General features: G+C 36.6%; 1 protein-coding gene across 1 annotated transcript in view; it reads left to right on the top strand.

The window, feature by feature from the left end:
- The window catches only part of PPP1R21 (protein phosphatase 1 regulatory subunit 21), a 59,982-nt gene that overhangs the window by 23,083 nt on the left and 14,412 nt on the right, over positions 1-22,487 (top strand). The window contains exons 10-16 of the mRNA XM_028515866.2: positions 2,626-2,727; positions 2,815-2,903; positions 4,855-4,991; positions 9,160-9,252; positions 14,492-14,619; positions 17,594-17,746; positions 20,419-20,511. Coding sequence (XP_028371667.1) covers positions 2,626-2,727; positions 2,815-2,903; positions 4,855-4,991; positions 9,160-9,252; positions 14,492-14,619; positions 17,594-17,746; positions 20,419-20,511 — 795 coding nt within the window. The remainder of the gene's footprint in view (positions 1-2,625; positions 2,728-2,814; positions 2,904-4,854; positions 4,992-9,159; positions 9,253-14,491; positions 14,620-17,593; positions 17,747-20,418; positions 20,512-22,487) is intronic.

Raw genomic sequence — 22,487 nt, forward strand, 5'->3', positions numbered from 1 at the left:
ACCATAGTTTTTTGATCCATTCATTTACTGATGGGCATCTAGGTTGCTTCCAACACTTGGCCATTGTAAATTGTGCTGTTTTGAACATTGGGGTGCATAGGTTCTTTTGGATTGGTGTTTTAGGGTTCTTAGGATATAATCCCAACAGTGGAATTGCTGGGTCAAAAGGCAGATCCATTTTTTGTTTTCTGAGAAAATTCCATACTGTTTTCCATAGTGATTGTACCAGTCTGCAATCCCACCAACAGTGCACTAGGGACCCCTTTTCACCACAGCCTCTCCAACACTTGTGCAAACATGGAGATTCTTAAGAAGCTAAATCCTAGGGGAGTTGTCAAAAGACCTTAGTGTGTGAGTGAGTGGTTATGGCCCATAAACAACATGAAGTCATTTAGGGGAAGAGATTGCTGTCAGGGTTGGTGTCTGGGAAAGTCCGTGGTGATTTGAATGTGCTTTGAAAAATGAACATGAGTTGAATAGGAGGAGAAAAGTGGGTTACATGTTCTTCCCCCTGGAAAAGGGAAGGACGTGAGCAACTCGTGGAGTAGGAGAGCACAGGGAGTATGCGTGTCTTCCTGTACCATCACGTTTGCCATCTTGTGTTGGTCACTCAGACCAACCCTGGGGCAGGACATGAGGGGGCGGCACAAAGCCACAACTAGCAGGAGGCAGAGACCATCAGGTCCCTCTGGGAGGCGGTCCCTACAGGGAGGAAGTTGAGGGATCTTGCCATAAATGTGCTCTAAGTGCCAGCCTGAAATGAGTCATACCATTTTTCCTACTTCCCTGAGTCTTCACCCCAGCTTGCTTTTCTGCATCACATGGTTTGAATTGTGTTATGTCCGTGGATCCCCTAAGTACCATTTGTGTGAGCATTGCAAAGGCTTGGCCTCTGCAGTCAGACTTTCGGGGTTCCAGTCTAGCTCTGTTGCTTTCTATGACCCCTTGGGCAATTTATTCAGCCCTTTAATTTATTCAACTGAAACTGTGTTTCAGTTTCCTCATCTTTAAAATGGTGGATAAGAGTACCTACCTTACAGGTATGCATGTATATATAAAAATTAAATGAGATAATACATGTACAGCACTAAGAACAGCATTTAATAAAGGTTAGCTGTCATCATCCTTATCATTATGTCTTACACATAAGAAGCTTCAGTAGGTGCTTGGTTTCATCAGTTTTGGTGTGACTCCACAAATCAATTGAAGTTCATAAAAACTTTTGGGTCTTCGAAATGTTCTTAATATCACTCTTGGGAAAAGCTATCAGAAGACCTGGAAAACAGTACCGCAACATTTTAATATATTTTCTTTTATAATTATAATTGTTATCATAAATAATATGTAATATATAAGTAAGACAAATAATATAGAAATATTATATATAAATTTATATATGTAATATATAAATTATAATTATATTTTCTTTTATACTTCCTATAATATCAAAAATATTTTCTATTCAATACTGGTTCTCTGTCCATTATTGGAATTTTAGCTTATGGAAAATTTTTTATAATTTTTTTATTCTTCAAGTATAGTTGTCTCCATTTTCCCCGCACTATGCCCCCACCCCTACCCATCCCCACCTCCCACCCTTGAACCTTCCCCCTTTGGCTTTGTCCATGTGTCCTTGCAATTTTATCTTAATTTGTCTGAAATACTTCAGTACTTTGAAAAATTTATATATTTCTCAATATTGTACCATCAGTGCTTTGGCCTATGAAAGGTCCTATGCAATTTTCTAGTAAGCCTGTAATATTGAAGGAGATTCAGACACCATTTGTTAGAAGATGACCAGAGTGTTCAGACTTATTTATAGAATCTTAAAGTAGATGTTTACACCTGCAAGCTTAGAGTTCATCCTTGACAGCTTTAAAGATCAAAGACCAAAGAGATTTAGGTAAATTGTCTAGGGCCATATGTTTTGAGTAGTTGGTTGCAGGGCTAAATGAATCACATTTCTGCAGAATGAGATTTTCTATTTCTTTACTGAGACATCAAAATTTGAGCCATTATGTAATACTTATATCATTGAAGTATTTCATGAGTAAAAATTAACATTTCACTTCTAAATTGTTTAAATGCCTGTAGGATTGTTTCTGAATCTATTCTTCCTACTGAATTAATTCTTTGTAAATATTAAAGTATCAGTGATGAAGTTTTTATATCCTCTTTTTGATGATAATTACATTCCTGGAATTTGTAACTCTGAATACTGTATACAGTAAAAATAAGAAGCTGTCCTCAGTAAGACTTGTTTAAAAACAAAGCACATAGCACAAAAATATGTCACACAGTTTTGATTTTCAATTTTTTTTTTAAAGTGGGGACCCCTATGGAGAGAAGCAAGTGTTTAGGAAAGGTCTGTTGGTGCTGGTTGTAGTGCAGTGCCTCCTGCCTGGTTGTTAACTCTGTCACCCTCTTCTCCGGCCTCTGCACTGGGCGGGGACTTGGGGTAGTAGCTGAGACTCTTAGAGGGGAGCATCTCTGTATAAAAGCCAATTTCCCCCCAAAAAAATTCTCTAAAAGAATTTAGGTTTATAATGCAGTGAGTCCATTTACCAATATGTTGGCTTTTGTTATTTTCCAGCGATCTAACTAAATTCTTTCCCTTCTATTCAGTTCTCACAATACCTTCATGAAAATGCGTCCTATGTCCGCCCTCTTGAGGAAGGAATGCTTCATTTGTTTGAAAGTGTTACTGAAGATACTGTGACTGTCCTGGTAATTTTCTTCTGTTTTACTTCTGGGAGTGGGAGCTCCTCTTTGTCAAATAACACTGTTAATCTTGAAATTGTTTTTCTTTTCCAGGAGACAACTGTGAAATTGAAAACTTTCTCAGAGCATTTAACCTCTTACATATGTTTTCTTAGGAAGATTCTTCCTTATCAGTTAAAAAGGTACTTACACCTTAGGCCAGGGAGCTTGGGGAATTGTGGGGTGTCCCCTGGCTGCACTGGAGTTAATGAAATAGTGACATGGCCTCTTGTGATTTGCCTGACTTTTCTGCACCACAACCAGTTTGGACTTCTGTGAAATGGGGAAACCATGGCTTGAGCAGCATAAACTTGTATTTAAGAAAATAGAATTGTAGTTCTTCAGCTAGGATATTTTTTACTAATTCTATACTATGACTACTACTATAACCACATAATGCTATATGAATTATTATTTTCAGTGATTGTAAATGACACATTTATTGCAAGAAATATTTCATTCTGGGGTATTTACTATTTTTTTGCAGTAAATATATGTATATCTAGGTGGCGTTTATAATAATGTCTACATTTGGATCTATAATCTTTAGGTTTCTTTGAAATGGTATATTCTTATTATTACTAATTTATTTAAGTTTTAAACTAAAAACTTTATTACTCTAGCCCTTATAGGATATGTGTTTTAGTAACCTTAAATGTTCCATCTTAAATATTTTTGGAAAGGCAAGTGAGAATAATTTATATAACTGGAAAGTTGATAATACTGCTTGAAAGTTTTGATACTTATGGTCTAAGACTACCAAGACTTCTAATTCTTCTAAATCTTTTCATCCTAAGGTTTAACCTTTAAAAAAATACCAAAGAATAATGGAACATAGAAAAATAACAACATACATGTATTATAGTATATTGCCAACTAAGGCTTAGAAAATATATAAGTGAGTTACTTACAGGTTTTGAAAATATACAAGTAATTATAGTTGTTCTTACAAAAAATTAAGGTAGTAGGTTTTAGGTTTTCAAAAATATAAAATTTCATTGCCATCTTATTTTTTAATTCTAACCTATTAAGATATTTCAGTAAATTCTATGATTTATGCATATGAAAGAATTTTAGGAAATCAGGGAATTATGACTTAAACTAACACTAAAGTCAATATACCTTATTGATTTGGCTTATTTTTAAGAAGAATCTGTTTAAGAACCATTGCAGAATGGTATTTACTACTTGAAACAGTTATGTATTTTTATTTTCTCTTATTTTTCACTATTACATTTTTAGAAAGACTTGATAAGGTCTTCTTGATCTAAGATTCCTGCTCTTAGAATGTTCTGTCTCGTATGCTTTTCGCACTACCTCATCAGGTATTTGTGTTTTTAGGCAATTTTTTTTTGTCATTGGTTTAAATACCACTTTAATTGACAAGATGACATGTTCTTTAGTAGTGAACGGGCTTGCACCGAATGAAGCTGTATGCTATCAATAAAGTAGAGGAAGATAAGTGGCAAGGTCAAAGAAAAGGATATGATTATCACTCCTGTACTAATCACTTCTCTAGTTGTTTAAAAGCATTTTACTTGATCACCTACAACATTTTCTTTATAGCATTGAGTCCACATGGATTTTTAAAAACTAATAATTGGGTTTTCCACAGTAACAATATAAAATTGAAAATGATATAATATATTTTATGAACATTAACCATTTACTTTTAGATTTGAGTCTATAGATTGTTTTTTCCAATCTGTATGGCTTTTGCAACTTAACATACTAAGAAGAGTTCCTGATTCTCTCTGTTAGTTTCTATTTAATTAATTCTCTGTAGAACTTCAGTCCATGAAATATTTTCCTCCTGAAAATATTTTTAAGGGGTGCATTTTTGTGCTGCTCAGGATGGAAAGATAATGGACACGTGCCTTTATCTTTTATCCATTTAGTCCTCTGTTACTCCAGGGACACTGCAACTAGCAGGTGTATATGTCATGGCATAAAAAATAAAACCTTATAAGTGAGATCAATTTTTTCTTGTAAAGTCTATCTTTGAATAAAGTTGTTTGTGGATTTAGATGGTTTTTAACAGCTAATTGAAAATTGTTCAGGATGCTCACTTTTTAAATATCTGCCCATTCCTAGTTTAGAAGAAGAATGTGAGTCTTCTCTTTGTACATCTGCATTAAGAGCCAGGAATCTAGAGTTGTCTCAGGACATGAAAAAGATGACAGCTGTGTTTGAGAAGCTGCAGACTTACGTCAGCCTTCTCGCCTTGCCAAGTGAGTATGTTTGTTTTTCACTGTTCAACTTGAAAAACTTAGAGAACAAGAAGCCAGAGGAGGGAGATGGTTTAGCTTGGTTGAGTGAGACCAGCTGAGGACCTGGAGTCAGAAAAACTCAAATTCAAACCTTCCAGCCCCTTACACATTCATGAACTTGGGCAAATAACCTTACTTTTCTATACCTGTTTTCCCATTTATAAAATGGAGGCAAATATGGTTCTTAAGTTAAATTAAGAATGTATAGTATTAGACATTGAAGACATGCATTAAATGTTAATTCCCTTTCATTTCTTTTTTTTTTTATATGGAGGTGGCCAAAAACAAAGACAAAGAGTTATAGTAACTTTCTAACAAGTAGTGTAGGGGAGGAAAAATGCCATTCATTTCCCTTTGGTCTTATTTCAAAAAAGTATTTTCAAGGGATTGGATGGACCTCAGTTTAAATGATTTTTTTTTTAAATGCTGTGATTTTCCTGGTACTGGGATTTTTTTTTTGTAATAGCTTTAATGTGGTATAATTAACATACCATACAACTTATCCCCCTTTTAAAGCATACAGTTCAGTTGTTTGTAGTATATTCACAGATTTGTACCCCATCACTCCAATCAGTATTTTCATTGCCTCAAGAAGGAACCTGTGCACTTCAGCTGTCACCCTCTCACTTCCCCTTTTGCTCCTCCTCAGCACTAAGCAATAACTGCTGTTTGTCTTTAGATTTGCCGATTCCAAACATTTTCTGTAAATGAAATCATACGTGGTCTTCTGTGACTGCTTTCTTTTATGTCGTGTAATGTTTTCAAGATTCATCTTAGTTGTACCATGTATCAATATTTCATTTCTTTTTATTGAAGGATAATATTTCATCATGTGGATATACCACTTTTATTTACCCACCAGTTGATGGATATTTGCCTTGTTTTTACCTTTTTGGCTCTTATTGATAATGATGCTGTAGACATTTGTGAACAACTTTTGAGTGGACATATTTTTCCACATGTCTGGGGTATATACCTGGGAGTGGAATTACTGGGTCATAATGGTAACTCTTTGTTTAACTGTTGGAGGAACTGCCAGACTATCTTCCGAGGTGGCTGCATCATTTACATTCCCACAAGCAACATATAATTTCTCCACATCCTTACCAATTCTTATTATTTGACTTTTTTAGTTTAGCCATGTAGCATTATCTGACTTTTTGAAATGGTATCTTATTGTAGTTTTGATTCACATTTCTCTTGTTTCTGATAATGTCAAGCATCTTTTCATGTCCTTATTGGCCATTTGTATATAATCTTTGGAGACATGTCTATTCAGCTCTTTTCTCCATTTTTCAATTAGGCTGTCTTTTTATTGTTATTGAGTTATAAGCATTCTTCATATATTCTCGATACAAATCTCTTATTGGATATATTATTTACAATATTTTCTGCCATTTTGTGAGTTATTTTTTCATTTTCTTGAAGGAGTCCTTTGAAGCACAGAAGTTTTTAATTTTGGTGAGGCCTAGTTTATTTACTTTTTGTTGCTTGTGCCTTTGGTGTCATATTTAAAAATCTGTTGTCAAACCTGAGGTCAAGAAGACTTAACCCCTGTTTTCTTCAGAGTTTGATAGTTTCAGCTTTTACACTTACGTCTTTGATCCATTTAGAGTTAAGTTTTGTATATGGTGAGAGGCAGGGGTACAATTTACCTTTTGCCTGTGGCCATCTGCTTGTGTCAGCACCATTCATTAAAAAGGCTATTCTCTTCCTATTGAATGGTCCTCACACCCTTGTTAAGACTCCTCTGATCATAGATGTATCGGTTTATTTCTAGCCTAATTCATTGATCTCTGTATCTATCATATGCCAGCACCATACTGTCTTGAGGACTGCTGCTTTGTACTAAGTTTTGAGATTAGGAAGTGAGAGGAGAACTACCTTGTTCTTTGTTTTCAAGATTGTCTTGGCTTTTGTGGGTCCCTTGCAGTTCCATATGAATTTTAAAATCAGCTTGTCAGTTTCTACAAAGAAGTTAACTGGGATTCTGATGGTGATTGCATTAAATCTGTAGATTGCTTTGGGGAGTTTTTTGGGTTGTACTGTGTCTCTCCAAAAGATATCTGAAGTTCCCATCTCCAGTAATTGTGTGAGTGACCATATTTGGAAATAGGATCTCTGCAGATGTAATCAAGATAAGATGATGTCTTATTGGTTTAGAGAGAGTCCTCCCAGTACAGTGACTGATGTCCTTTTAAGGAGAGCTTTAAAGAGAGATGGGGACACAGGGGAGAAAGCCATGAGGAAAGAAGCAAGGATTGGAGTTATCCTACCACAAGTCAAGGAACATTTGGGGCCAACAGAAGCTGGAAGAGACAAGGAAGGATTCCTCTCTAGAGCCTTTGGAGGGAGTGTGGTACTGTTAACACTGAGAGAATAAATTTCTGCTGTTTTAAGCCACTCCATTTGCGGTACTTGGTTATAGCAGTCTTAGGAAACTAATATGGGGTTGTCATCTTAACAGTGTGGTTTTCTGATCCATGAACATGGTATGTTTTTTCCATTTATGTAGTTCTTCTTCAATGTTTTAAACATTATTTTGTAGTTTTCAGAATATAATTTTTGCACCCTAACATGCAGAGTCACCCCGGGGAGGACAGTGGTTTTGACAGGACTCTCTTTCACTCTCTCCTTCTTTAATCACACCCAGGTTTAAGCTCCACCGATGCTGGCTGATGGCTCTTTTGTTTTCAACAATGCCTTGTGGGGCATAAATTGCTCCAGAGACTGATCTAATTAAATTTGGGTTCTTTTGTAGGAATAGTTGGTTATAGACCTAGTATGTACCAAGCAGGTATAATTTTTGAGATAGTGTTTGAAATTTGTTTTGAAACCAGGAGGGCTCTTCTTAGCTGTCTCTTTCTCTGGTTCTCTCTGGTAAACTAGCTAGCCTACAGTTTAAATTATATCTTTAATGAATTACCAATTTCCTCTTAATTTAATGAATTACCAATTTCCTCCTTTTGCTACCAGCTTCATCATTTTTTGAGCATTTATCCTTAGGCTTGAACCCTTCCATACTCTTGCGAATGAAGTCACTTCCTTTCAGAAGAGATTTAGAGTTTTCTCTTTTAAGGTCTGCTTCTGACTTAGGCTAAATCTCTGAGCCATGGTTCTGGTGCTGGGGGAAGGGACAGGGATGTCCTCCTTTCAGAGCGACACCCCTGCACTTTGTAGCTGAGCACTTGGTAGAGGGAGTTGGGCCGCAGTTCCTGGTATCCTTGCCTTCCCTGTTTGGGCATGGAACTCCTGTTGCTGACCTGGGCACAGGTGATCAGGGTCCCATGTTCTCAGCAGCACCACGCCTGGGTAGAGCCTCCATTTCATGAGTTGGGGCTGTGAAAGAAGGGAGCCCCCATCTCTCAGTTTTGCTCAGCAGTAGGTACCTGGGGTCATGAGGAGAGCTGTAATTCTCCAGCTTGGTCTTAGGGAGAGGGAGTCCTGTATTCTCGGCTGTGCCAGTCTGGAGTGGGGTTTCTGCTTTATGAGCTGGTAGGGGCAGTGAGAGAGGGAGGCATTGGGTCTTGGTTCGTATCATAGACTCACTGTTCTTATGAATTATTATAGATTTTCTTGAATAAATGTCTCCTCATTTGCTGTAAGTTTCTAGGATCATTTCCAGAGATTTGAATGCTTGCTTTTTTAATAATTTTCACCAGCTGTGCTGGAGAGCAGGTCTATACAGCTAGCTGCTCATTTTGTCATCCAGAAGTGGAACTCTGTGATGTTTAAATAATAGTGTTTTTAGTGATGCTTATAAAAAAATAATGTACAGGGAAAGAATAAAATGAAAGAATGTCTTACATAATAACAAGGTAAAAATTCACAAAGACTTTCATTTCCAAAAGAATCATGAAAGATATAATCCTGTTTAGAAATTTCATTTTGATTCTTAACCATTAAAAATATTTGTGGACATGGGAGATGTAGATCAGTTAGATGTTTCTATATTTATCACCATTATATCTAAATATGTCTGCAATGACTTAAAGAGCTATTATTTTCAACATCTCACAAGTGGTCTTCATTCTTTCTCTTCCTAAAAGTAGAGGGAGATGGTGGGCTGTCAGTTTTTCAAGTAAAGTCTTCTGGGAGAATGCTTAGGCTTGTGATTTTGGTTTCCTAGGTACGGAGCCAGATGGACTCCTTCGGACAAACTACAGTTCCGTCTTAACAAATGTTGGTGCTGCTCTGCATGGATTTCATGATGTCATGAAAGGTGAGGCTTGGAAAAGAACATAAATAAGCTTAAAACCTTCATCCTACTTTCTCAGATCTGCCTGAATGAGAGTTAAACAAATACTGCCAAGGCTAATAGACCCCAGATAGAGGCTTAGTAGCATTTGGCTTCCATTGAAGTGCCTAAGCTCACTGCCTTCTGCTTTTCCCATCTGCTTCATTTCTGAAGGTAAACAAAGTGCTGAAGAGAAACCCTTGTGCACAGTACTTTAGCCAAAAATACATTACATTGACTTAAGGCAGGTGTATGAATTTTATCAAACCAGACATGCTATTCAGAGGCATTTAGCAAAATACACTGCAACTTATTAGAGAGCCTAGGCATGCAGAAATTTTGAGGAAACCAAGGTTTAAAGTTCCCCAAAAGAATGCACTAACTTTCCATCAACCTGTGCATTTTTATGTGCAAAGTCCCCATATCAAGTCCTATTTTGTTCAGCAGAACCTTAAGAAATGAATTTCTGTTTTTAAGGTTTGGTCAGTTTTCATTTGCTTGTGTGCTGAAAAGTATTTCCTGTGCTTCTTATTCAGAGTCCTAAACATTTTTAATCTGTAACTCTGTGTGACTTGTAGGGTTTTTTCTTCTTTCTGTTCATTTTGAAGACTGTTGGGGGTAGGAAAAGGAGGAGAGGGAGGGAGCAATTAAGGACTATTGGAAATAGCCCAGGTGCCTAGATCATTTATTGTGGTGTTTAGTTAACAATTAGTGACCAGTTGCTAGTTTTACAGAAAATAATTTTTAAAAGCTTAGAATTGTGGTAGCATGCATAAGATGGGTGTGTTTGCAACCCTTCTATAGATTGGCATATAAGCTGTGGCACTGAGAATCGTTCTAGTCTCAGCTGTGTTGTCCAGTATCACCTTACCATTCAGTTTGGAGAATGGTCCTTCCTGTGGCTTGTCTTCAATTATAAGGAACTTTAAAAGTCACCCTACTTCTGGAGCTAGCCCTGGTTGCAAGAAACAGAGCTTGAAAATAGACAGTCTTGGTGGCAGGTGATAGTAGTCAATCCAACCCTGCAGAACCTAGTCTGGTGTATAGAAAACCTAAGGGACTGGTCCCTTTTTCTTGTGCAGCTTTGGTTTGGGGAGCTCAGATTTAGCTGTAGTCCTGTATTCAAGAATGGTACTTAACCCAGAATTAGGCCACTGAAACTATAGGTGCCTCTGTGGCTAAATTTTTTTTGGTTTTGTTTTCTAAATTTTCCTAAGCTGATCTTATGATTTGTTCCTGCTAGTAACTTCCTCCAGCATTCCCGTAAATGGGGGACTAGAATGGTGGAAGGTAGCTGTCCAATGAGAGGGGTCTTAAAGCTTTATTTTCATTAAAAAATCTTGATTTTATTTATATTTCTATTTTAATCTCATTTACAAGGTTTTCTAAATATGCTTTTGTTCATATATTACATAAAACTGAGAAGATGCCAGGTGGTCCAAATCCAAGAATGTTATTGTTACTGTTACTGTTTGGCATGAACTGATAGAGATTATGGGAGGATCAGAGGCTCCCTAAGACCCCTTTGTGCCTCCATTTATTTCTGTCCTTGAAAATGAACACAATATAAAGAGAGAATATTGGGAAACACGAAGAATTATTGGCAGGATTATGGAGTCCTGTTGTTGGGTTTACAGTTCAAATCTCTTTGCCTCGCTTGGAGGACTGTTGTACATCTCTCATGAAAACTCATGGTGAGCATTAACTGGCATTAAGAGAAGCTTCGTGTTTAAGAGAACTCTTGTGTTTCAGTCCTCTTCCCTTCCTGCTTTGCCCTGAGTAATTGCTTGATTCAAGCTGGAAGGAAAGAAGGCAGGCAGGCTGGCTGGCTGGTCTTGGTATAAAAAGAGAGATAGAGATTTATTAAAAAGTGTATCCTATGTGGATTTAAAATAGTGAATTAACCTTTTAACAAGGGCCATTCCGAGTGAGAATTCATCTTTAGTCTCAGATCTAAAGTAGGTAGTCTCATAGGAAACAAAAGAAAAACAAATCTCTGGACTAGGTCACATGTTTTCTTTGTTCTTTCAGAGTTAAAATATAATGTCAAGGAACACCCTAAATATTGAAAATATTTGGACTGAATAAAGAGTAAAAAATTAGATTGGGAGAATTATTGTCATACTATAGTAGCATTGATCCAGTAGAAGCCACATAGTTATTTTATGTCTTTCATAAGTATCTCAGTCACCTACCTATCAACCAGGAGTGTCTACCTGCCAGGTTGTATTATAGCACTGTATATTTCCTATAATATTTTAAATGGAACTTACTGTGGTGTATAGAAAGAAAACATCTGTGTTAAAGGTTAGGAAGTCCCATATAGAGAAGCTGTTTGGCATTCTAGTAGAAGTGTTATTCACTTGGATATCTTATGAATATATAGAAAAGAATTATTTATTTTTAAAAATATGTTGAACATAATAATCACCAATTAGTTGGTTCCTTTGTTGTGACAACTATACTGTAGTCACATAAAATGTTAACAATAGGGAAAACTGGCTGTAACTTTTCTATAAATTTTAAACTATATTAAATGAGGGAGATTCTCTAGTATGGCAGCCTGGGTAAATATACCATACCTCCTCACACAACCACATCAAAATTACAACTAAACCATACAACAACCATCACTCAGAATGATCAGAAATTGAGCTGAGTAGAACTCCCACAGCTACAGAACTAAAGAAGAAAGCACATCCATCCAGGTAGTACAGGTGAGGACATGGAGATGCGGAATGCGATGGTCCCACACCCATGTGTGGTAGATCAAAATTGGGAGTGATATTTTGGGAGTAAGGGGTCCCATGTACACACTAGGCCCCACAGCCCAGGGTTCCAGTGCCAGGAAGTTAAGTCCCCATAACTTCTGGCTGTAAAAGTCAGTGGGGATTGAGTTGGTAGAAAAAACTGCTGGATTCCCAAGCAGTTCCTTTTAAGGGGCCCTCTCACAGACTTACTCAGATTCACCCTGAGCTCCAGCACTGGGGAAGTGGCATGAAAGGCACCAGTGACATACAGGATGGAACTGAAGTGTCTGGCATCAGGGCGAGAGCTGGGGGACAGCTTTCTCCCAGACAGAACTGCTGGCAGAGGCCATTGTTCCTTTTTTGAGCCCTCCCCTCCATAGCAGCAGAGCAGTAGGCACCATATCTGAGACTCTGTCAACCTGGCTTGTGCTGTTTGCTCCTTGCCATAGTGATTCTCTGAGGCTCTGCCCAACTAACGGGTCCACTCAAGCTGTTAACAGTGGCTTTTCCATACGAATGGGTTGTCTTGGCTCATGCTTCATACCTTCCTAAATCCTCTCAAACAAGCAGCAGCTGGCTTCAGTGGGCCTCCATATCTCTTGCTAAGTGGTTTCAGGCCTGGCACTAGGAGCAGCTGGCCTTGGTTCACAGTCTCACCATGCTTGGGCACCTCTAAACCTAGCACAAGTAGCAGCAAATCGCAGATCATTTTATAGCTTATGTCAAGTGGTCCCAGATAGAGCACAGGCAGTGACTGACCTTGGTCTGTACCTCCTGGGAAACTCCAGAGCCTACACACCCAGTGGACAGCTACACACCACTTCAGAGCACCACTACCCAGCAGCCTGCACAGGCAACACACTCAGAGGTGGACTCAGTGGGCACCAGAGCCCTGCTGAAGTAAGTCCTGTGCTGTGGAGTGGGCTCAACACAGCTGATCCTCCACAGAGGGCAGAGGTTGGTGGTCAGTAGTCATAGCCAGTCCTTATAGTTGACTGGCCTGGGTAAATCCCTTCCATTGACCTGCCAAAAGCAATGAAGTCTCAACTACAAGAGGAGGGTATACTCGGCCCACATGGTGGGCACACCTTGAGTACCCAGCTTGGATGATAGGGGAGGTTGTGCCACTGGACCCTACAGGACACAAACAACATTAGGCCAAGGTACCAAGATAGAGTCATAGCAGCTCTACCTAGTACATAGAAACAAACACAGAGGTTGCCAAAATGAGGAGACAAAGAAATATGACCCAAATGAAAGATCAGAACAAAACTCCAGAAAAAGAACTGAATAAAACTGTAATAAGCAATCTATCAGATGCAGAGTTCTAAAGGATGGTTATAAGGATGCTCAAGGAATTTAGTGAGGGCCTCAACAGCATAAAAAAGATCCAGATAGAAAAAAAGGATATACTAATGAAATAAAGAACAATTTACAGGCAATTAACAGCAGAGTGGGCTAAACCAGAATCAAGTAAATGATTTGGAACATAAGGAAGCAAAAAAACACCAATCAGAACAAGAAGAAGAAAAAAGAATCCTAAAAAATGAGGATAGTGTAAACAGCCTGTGGGATAACTTCAGGAGGTCCAACATTCACATCATAGGGGTGTTGGAAGGAGAAAAAAAAGAGCAAGAATTTGGAAACCTATTTGAAAAAATAATGAAAGAAAATTCCCTAATTTGGTGAAGGAAATAGACATACAAATCTAGGAAGCAAGGAGAGTCCCAAACAAGATGGATGCAAAGAGACCTACACCAACACACATTATAATTAGAATGCCAACAGTTAAAGATAAAGAGAGAATCTTAAAAGCAGCAAGAGGAAAGCAGTTAGTTACCTACCAGGGAGTTCCCATAAGACTGTCAGCTGATTTCTCAAAACAAACTTAGCAGACTAGAAGGAATTGGCAAGAAATATTCAAAGTGATGAAAAGCAAGGACCTACAACCAAGATTATTCTACCCAGCAAAGCTAATATTTAGAATCAAATGAGTACCCAGTCCTCGTTTGGCTGTGTAGACATCTCTCATTATTTCTAGCTAACTAGCTAAGAGCTGGTGAGGATTGTGGGCCATTTTGCCTCTCTTGGCTGCTCCGTTCCAACCTCATGGTTTGCTTATATAAGTGCAAGATAAATTCTCATTTGTGCCTACTGGATTATCAAATTAAGGTTTTTAATTGGTAAATACTGGTCAGGGTTACTTACACGACACTAGATTAAGGCCTAACATTCAGATGAGGAACTGCTAGCTGGTGGCTGTACTAGAGATGCCAGGACGGTGTTAAGCGGCCCTTACTCCTTTCTGTTCTTTCCATATGGATTGTGACCTAATTGATATTCAGCACAGTCCTGATATTAGGACTGTTTTTTGAGTAAATTTGTAAGAGTAGACATGAGAAGATAACAGGCTGGTTATCTATGTGCCAGTTGTGTATAGATAGTAATGAGTTTTTATTCAATTGCTTTTACAGATATTTCCAAACATTATAGTCAAAAAGCTACAATAGAGCATGAACTTCCAATAGCAACACAGAAGCTCATAACGACGAATGACTGTATCGTGTCATCAGTAGTAGCATTAACAAATGGAGCAGGAAAGGTAATTTTTCTCTGGTTTATATTGACATTAAATTCAGTTTTAAAATATGCTCCTTTTTTTCCCTTCCTTGAATGATACAGGAAAATTGACTTGTAAAAGGATATCGGAATATCAGGCTTTTTGTAAAGTAAAGTTGTCTCCTTTTTCCTTCTCCCTGCCCAATATTTAAAACAATATGGTAGTTGCTGCTAAGCATTTGTGATGAGTAAGGGAATCACTCAACTCTTATGTTTTAATGAGTTATTTGATGATTTGAAGATTCTAGATGGTCTCAATATACACCCTTGTGTATATCAGAGGTCTGCTATTTAGAAATTAGGATACATAAAAAGAAAAAAATCTTCTGTTAACATTTTGTTATATTCCCTCCAAGTTTTTTTGTTTGCGTTTTGGTAATATTTGTGGTAATACTACCTGTGTGGTTTTGTACCTTAACAAGTACTTTTAAAGTGCCTTCAACATACATCTTTTCATTGAACTCTTAATATTGGATAATGTTCATTTGGATCATTAAGTACTTAATTATTATTATAAAATGACAAAAGTGCAATTTCTTTAAAACTCATTTTATCTTGGATGCCTAGTTTCAACAGAAGTCACGTTCTAAGAATGTATGTTCATTTGGCTATCATCAACACCTTTAGAGATTAAGATTTCTGTGAGAATTACCTATATGTATAAAGCTGAAAGGACAATATTCAGGGCTATTTTATATTTTAGCCCCTTTATTTCAACAGACTCAACATAATTTCTCAAGGAAATGCTAATTTCTATCATGTTTATACACCATTATTTTTTGACAGGTTGACTACGATAGAAACAGTTTTTTCCAGTGATTAAAATTAATCGGAAATGATCACAGATTATGTCAGATATTCAGTGTCATCTTTCCCAGACTCACATGAGGCTGGCCTTTGTGTCAGTTTGTTATAGTTTGGGGACGTGATTAAAAACGTGTTTTTGTCAGGTTCTGTCAGGAGACCTGTGTCTACGGAATTAAGGAATCCTGTAGAAGCCAGAAGACCATGCCCACTGCTCCCACTTCAATGCTTTTATCTACAAGCATGCTGGAAGCTTTCTGAGGATAATTCTAACTTTGATTCAGTTAAGACATTTGAGAAAAAGAGAATGTTTGCATTTTACTAGAGTCTGCATTTGCCACTTTTAATGAGAACTCTGGAATATTAAATACCTGTATACTCATAGTTTATTTTCGATTAGTTTTGCCTGAAACCTTGAAATGTTATCTCAAGGAAAGGTATTTGATCTTTAGTCTGAATTTTTCAAATGATTTTTAACTAAAATAAGTGTCTGAACTAATGGTAGTGTGTGGTAGCTTAATACTTAGCTAATATGTTTTGATTAAAATAAATTTTATTGTTTGTAATTTTAAGAAACTCGGTTGGAAAGTGTAACATGCATATGAAGGAACATTTGGGAAAGGTAGACATTAGAAAGAGGAAAGAAAATAAACCTCACTGTATACTAACACAACCTAAATGCAAACACTGGGTGTGTGCTTGTCTATGTCATTTAGGAGGAATATGTAGCTCAAGAGGTCTAGGTCCTCATTTTCTTGAATACTCCCTAACAATTTCATTTGACAAAGTAAAGTATTAATGAAAAATAAAATGTTCAGACCACTAGCAATTAATTGGCTACTTTTTAGGCAATTTTTGCCAATGTAGGATATTCTGTTCCATGTCACATATTTTACTTTTCAAAATAAAATAAATACTCTTTAAGGTCTTCAAGATTTTACTTTCCTGGCTAAGTACTTTCTTAGACATTTTTATTTATACCACCATTTCATATATCACTGTAGTTTACAAATCATGGCTCTGCAGAGTTACAGTTAAGGAGCTTTGTGACTGCTCATGTAGACTTAATAAAGGTTAAATCGGAAAGTGACAAGGGTCTACTTAATTTTCAGTCTTTTCTATTATTGGGTTGGCCAAAAAGTTCATTACATTGTTTCCATAAAATAAGACACATTTTTCATTTTTGTGCATAACTTTATTGATTGGGATATTTTGAGTGTGTCAGCTATCTCTCGCTATTGGCTTCTGGTGGGTAGAGGCCAAGGGTGCTGCTAAACACCCTCCAATGCATAATCCATTCCCACAGCAAATACTTATTTGGCTAAAATGTCAATAGTACCAAGAAGCTTTGCAAACTGCTTTTGACACATTCCATCAGTCACTGCACCTTCTCCATACACTGCACAAATCTTTTTTTGTTTTTCAGTTGCGTTTTTACCTTTCTTGAAATAATAAAGCATAATATGCCAAAAATGTTGCATATCTTTTTCCACCTTCAATATTAATATAGCTGCACAAAAATTCACCAATTTTGATAATTTTTTAAAATGCACGCTGATATGACAGCTGTCACAGTACAGTCTAACAAAATTGTTCTGAATGAAGTTGAAGACAACTAAGCACTACTAGAGCCATTGTACAGAAAAAATGTAATGGACTTTTTGGCCAACCCAATATATTTGTGACATACAGATTGAGCTTTACGGAATTAAATTTAAGTAGAGATTGCATATTCAAGATGCCTGTGGCATGTCTTATGTTGGAATTTGAAACATTTATAGTTAAAGTTCAAATGGACTATATAACCCAAATATGTGTTTTTTGAGAGTAATGGCAGAATTAATGAGGTCAATAGGTTGTGAACATCATCTAGGGATATTCTGAACAAATCAGAAACAGTTTTGGTTTTCAGGAAGAATAAAATATGTCTAAATTAAGACCTGTCAAAAGTGTAGTCTCAATATTTAAACTGGTATTGTCTTTTTATTATAAATCATTGCCTAGGCATTCTCAAATAAATGTTGGCTTTCGGGCAGGTGCTGAAATTTCATTTCCATTCTAGCATCTTCAACTTTGCTTTAAAAGCTATTACATACATATATTAGATATAGTATTGGAAAACAAAATCTATTTTCTTGTCACACTTCATTTAGGTTGCATCTTTCTTCAGCAACAATGTGGACTACTTCATTGCCTCACTGAGCTATGGGCCTAAGGCAACAAGTGGATTCATTAGCCCTCTTTCAGCCGAATGCATGTTACAGTACAAGAAAAAAGCCTCTGCCTATATGAAGGCTTTGAGAAAGGTTTGTGAGCTTCTGTTAACATTTAAATCAGAGGACAAACCAGGAATAATTCAGAAAATGGCAAGAGTTTTTCTACAATTATTTAGGTTGTACCCAACTTTGAGGCATAAGTGGTCGGTGGGTGTTGGGGTTCTTTGGGGAGGAGGAGGTAATAGAGACCCAAACCTCACCTGACATGTGATAGATGCATCACTCATGTTGGACTCCTGTCCCTGGCACCTGGTAAACTGTGTAGGGCGAGGCAGCCAGGCAGCCAACACGTGTCAAACTTCAGAAAATCTTTAACATATAGAAGCAGAAAAACTATTGGAATACATTTATAAATTTTATATGAATATAGTAAGAATACACAATCATTGCAAAATAAACCAGAAGATGAAGGAGACAATTATGGTCACCCCAAATCCTACCACCCAAAGTGAGCTATTCTTAACTTTGTTAGAGTATCTCTACATACAAAAAAACTTTAATGCATGTGTGCACACAGACACACATGCTGTGTAGAAAGCATTATATTTGGAAAAATATACTGTTTTAGAATCTTTTTTCCTCATAAAACAGTGTGGATATCTTTATATATCAAAAGATGTGTGCCTGGAAATATAAATTATTCTTTTTTAATGCCTTTATAGTATTTCATTATATAAATGTGTGATAATTTAATTAACTAATCTACTTCTAGTGGATTTTTAGGTGGTTTCTTATTTTCCACTGTTATGTGCAATATTACAGGGGGTACTTTTGCACATGCAACTCTGTGCATTTGTTTTTACTTTTCCGTCTCTATTTCTTTTTAAATTTTACTTATACATAATGCATAAATACATTCTTATATCACATTAGGACATTATGGGTAAATTACAATCTCTAATTCTAGTTCTGCTCCAGAGGTATCAGTTATCAGTTATATATATAGTTATCAGTTTCATATATAACTGTCCAGACTCTTTTTGAGTATTTATATGCATCTATATAAACCTATAAACAATATACAATATATAGGATTTTCTTTTTTTGAACATAAGTGCATGCTTTATTGTGCAACTTCCTTTTTACATTTAAAATGTTTTAGAGATGTGTCTGTATCTTTACACATGGTGGCCACTATATTCCTTTTAAATAAGGCATAGAATTCTATAATGTGGGTGATCCATGGTTCATTTAGGTATTCCCTTATTGGTGGTCATTTAGGTTGATTCCATTTTTTTACTGTTGTGATAATACTGCAGTGGATAGTTTTACAAATGCCTCCTTGGGCATGTGTATGGAATACCAAGAAGTGGAATGTTCTGGATCATGTGGTTTGCACATTTTAAATTTTAATATTTACTGCCAAATTGCCCTTACAAGTGACTATACTGTTTTACACTTCTAGCAATGTATAAGGCTGTCTCCCTGTATTTGTCTAATTGTTTTAAGATATCTTTAAGATTAATTCCTTAAAAAGGAATTGCTGGCTCAAAGTTTTATGAGTATTTGATATTTTGACATATTTTCACACTTTGAAACACTTTAGGAGGGTTATCTATTTACAGTTTACTATCAGTGGAAGTGTAAATTTAGCCCATAAATTTAGTATTTGTCAACCTCAGACAAGAGGCTTCTTATATTATTTTAATTTGCATTTCTTTACTTATTGAAGTGGAACATCTTTAAAGTTATCACGAGTATTGTGTCAATTGCCAATTCAAAGCATTTACCTATTTTTTTTAAATTTTTTTAAAAGATTTTATTTATTTATTTTTAGAGAGGGAAGGGAGGGAGAAAGAGAGAGACAGAGAGAGAGAGAGAGAGAGAGAGAAACATCAATGTGTGGTTGCTGGGGTTCATGGCCTGCAACCCAGGCATGTACCCTGACTGGGAATCGAACCTGCGACACTTTGGTTCGCAGCCTGCGCTCAATCCACTGAGCTACGCCAGCCAGGGCTTGCATTTATCTATTTTTAAATAAATGTTTTTAATAGCATTGAAAGCACTTTTTATATTAAGGATCTAACTAAACGTCTTATTTATATTGTACTTTCCCCTCAGTTTGCTGTAGTAGTTTTCCAAAATAGAATTTTTAATTTTTATATCATCAGACCAGTGTTTTTCTTAACGGTGGTGATTCTGAGGGAGATCTTAGAAAGTTGAGGCACTTCCTAAAATTGTAGACATGGTCACATATTTTTTTCCAGTATTTTTGTGGTCTAAATTTTTGGCTTGAGATTTTTAATCTATCTTCAAATTACTTATTCTGATAAAAGGTATAAAAATAGAGATATAAATACTTATTTTCCTAAGTTATTAGCTGGTTGTTGTTGTTCCATTTATCTTGGAGAAAGGCTACGTTTCTCCATTGAGTGAAAAATGCAACATTTGTCACATAATACATTTTTGCATGTGCTTTTGTCTGTTTCTAGAGTTTCTATCCTTTTCCTTTATCTCTGTATTTTGGTGCAGGTCAATATGGTTTTAATTAGTGTAGCTTGTAACTTGGATGACAAGTTCTTCTTCATTATTTTTCTTTTTTTTGAAAAGAAATTTCTTTTCAAGTGTATTAAAGGAAATAGTCTATTTTGGCATACCTCTGAATTTATTATCAAGTCCCATTTAGCATTCTAATTTGTATATGTAGAATCAGGAAGATGCTATGATCTTTTTCTTTAATTTTTATGATGCTTTTCCCATAGCCCCTCCCGGAGTCTGTGCCTTACGAAGAAGCACTGGCGAACCGCCGCGTCCTTCTCAGCTCCACTGAAAGCCGAGAGGGCCTTGCACAACAGGTATGGCACCTGGGAAATCACACTTGCTAAAGAGCATAAATGTCGAACCCCCTGGAAAAGGTTTTTAACCTTCATAGGGTGATTTAAAGGCTATATAAATAAACATGTAAAGTTAATTGTTTAACACATGCTGAAAAGCACCATAAGCATAATTCATTTTGAAAAGCATTTCTTTGTACTCTAAATTTAAAGTCCTCTTGATTCATTTGGTGTTATAATTGCCAGTGAAGTAATATCAACACACTTTGGGCTTGATGATTAGTTCTTTCTTTGGGCACTAGATTTCAATGTCTGGAATAACAAGGCCGGGGGAACGGGCTAGAGACTCAATTATTTTATGAACAGGAATAAAAAATTTTAATATTCAATTGGTTGTTTCAATTTGAGGCAGTAGGTAGGAGGTACTATGTTTATATAAGTTGGTACAAATGGATACCAGTTTAGCTGTTGTCAGAGATGTATTCACTTTAACACTGGCTTGCTTTCAGTGTTGGAAATGTTTATTTTAAAGACAACACAAATGCATTAATCTGAGACGATATTTTGTCTATGCTGACCTTATTTTCACTGAACACACACACACACACACAATCACTTATCTTTTCAATATTAGTATGCTCTGATGTTGGAACTAAAAATTTCATCCACAGAATAATTTCTGAAAAACGGAATTCCTGAGACAAACAATAAAATGTGGAATATCTAAAAAAATGATTTTGAATATTCTTATTTTATGTGAAGAAAGTAAGGCTCAAAGAAATGAAGCACCTTTTACCCAAAGTAGCTAGTAAGTGGCAGAACTGTCTGGCTTCAAAGCTATTGCTTTTCCCACCCTGCCATTGACCAGCTGCAGGCTAGTCTGATAAATACTCTGGGTCTCACTTCCTGCCTCTCTAAAGTGAGGATAATGTCTTCCTTTCAAGGTCTGGTAAGGATTAATTGAGCCAATGGGAGGCAGTGTGATATAGTGAAAAGACTCAGACTTGTGAGCTAGACAGATGGGGTCCCAAATCCTGGCTCTGCCATTTGTTAGCTTTAGCAGGTGGCTTAGCTGCTGGGAGCTTTAGTTCTCTTTGAGAAATGCGAACAGAGGGATTGTTAGGAGGCCTCCGTGGGGTAACGGGAGGAAAGTGCCAGGAATAGTGCCTGGTGCTCGGTGACTGTTCAACCTGGTAGCTGGTAAAGCATTTGGAAGTCACTATAAGATTTTATTTTATGTATTTCTCAGGCTTTTGTTTGTCCTGAGAATTAGCTTTTTAAACTTTTAATTGAAGTGTAATGTACATAAAGAAAAGTATACAAATCATTAATATACGATATCCCAATGAATTAATGTAGCCAGTTGCTAGGACCCCAGAAGCCTTCCTCTTGCCCCTTTTCAGTTGCTGTGGTCCCCTCCCCCAGAGAAAACCATTATCCTGCGTTCTGACACCATAGATGAGGCTTGTTGCCTGATACAGAACTTTTTATAAATGAGCTTATGTAGTGAATACTCTTTCAGGTCTGGCTTCTTTCACTCAACATTATATTTGTAATCTTCACCCGTGTTATATATAGTTGTAATCTGTTCATTTTCATTGCTGTTGACTATTTTATTATGTGAATATACATGAATTATTCTTACTGCTTATGAGTATTTGGGCTGTTTTAAATGTTTGGCTATCATGTGTGTCTTTTGGTAAACATGCATGCATTTCTATTGGTTATGTACCTAGAAGGGAAATTACTGGGTCATAGGATATCATATGTCCAGTTTTAAAAGATCCTGCCAAACAGTTTTTCAGTGTTTGTCCCAAATTCCACTCCTCTCAGCACTATACTGTGATTATTATAGTTACTCACTCCACAAACATGCCCACCTTTGTATTTTCTTTTTTTTCAATTACAGTTTATATTTAGTATTCTGTATTAGTTTAAATGTATAGCATAGTGGTTAGACAATCATATACTTTATAAAGTGGTCCCCTGATATCTCA

Source organism: Phyllostomus discolor, chromosome 6, assembly GCF_004126475.2.
Source record: "Phyllostomus discolor isolate MPI-MPIP mPhyDis1 chromosome 6, mPhyDis1.pri.v3, whole genome shotgun sequence".
Classification (NCBI taxonomy): Eukaryota; Metazoa; Chordata; class Mammalia; order Chiroptera; family Phyllostomidae; genus Phyllostomus; species Phyllostomus discolor.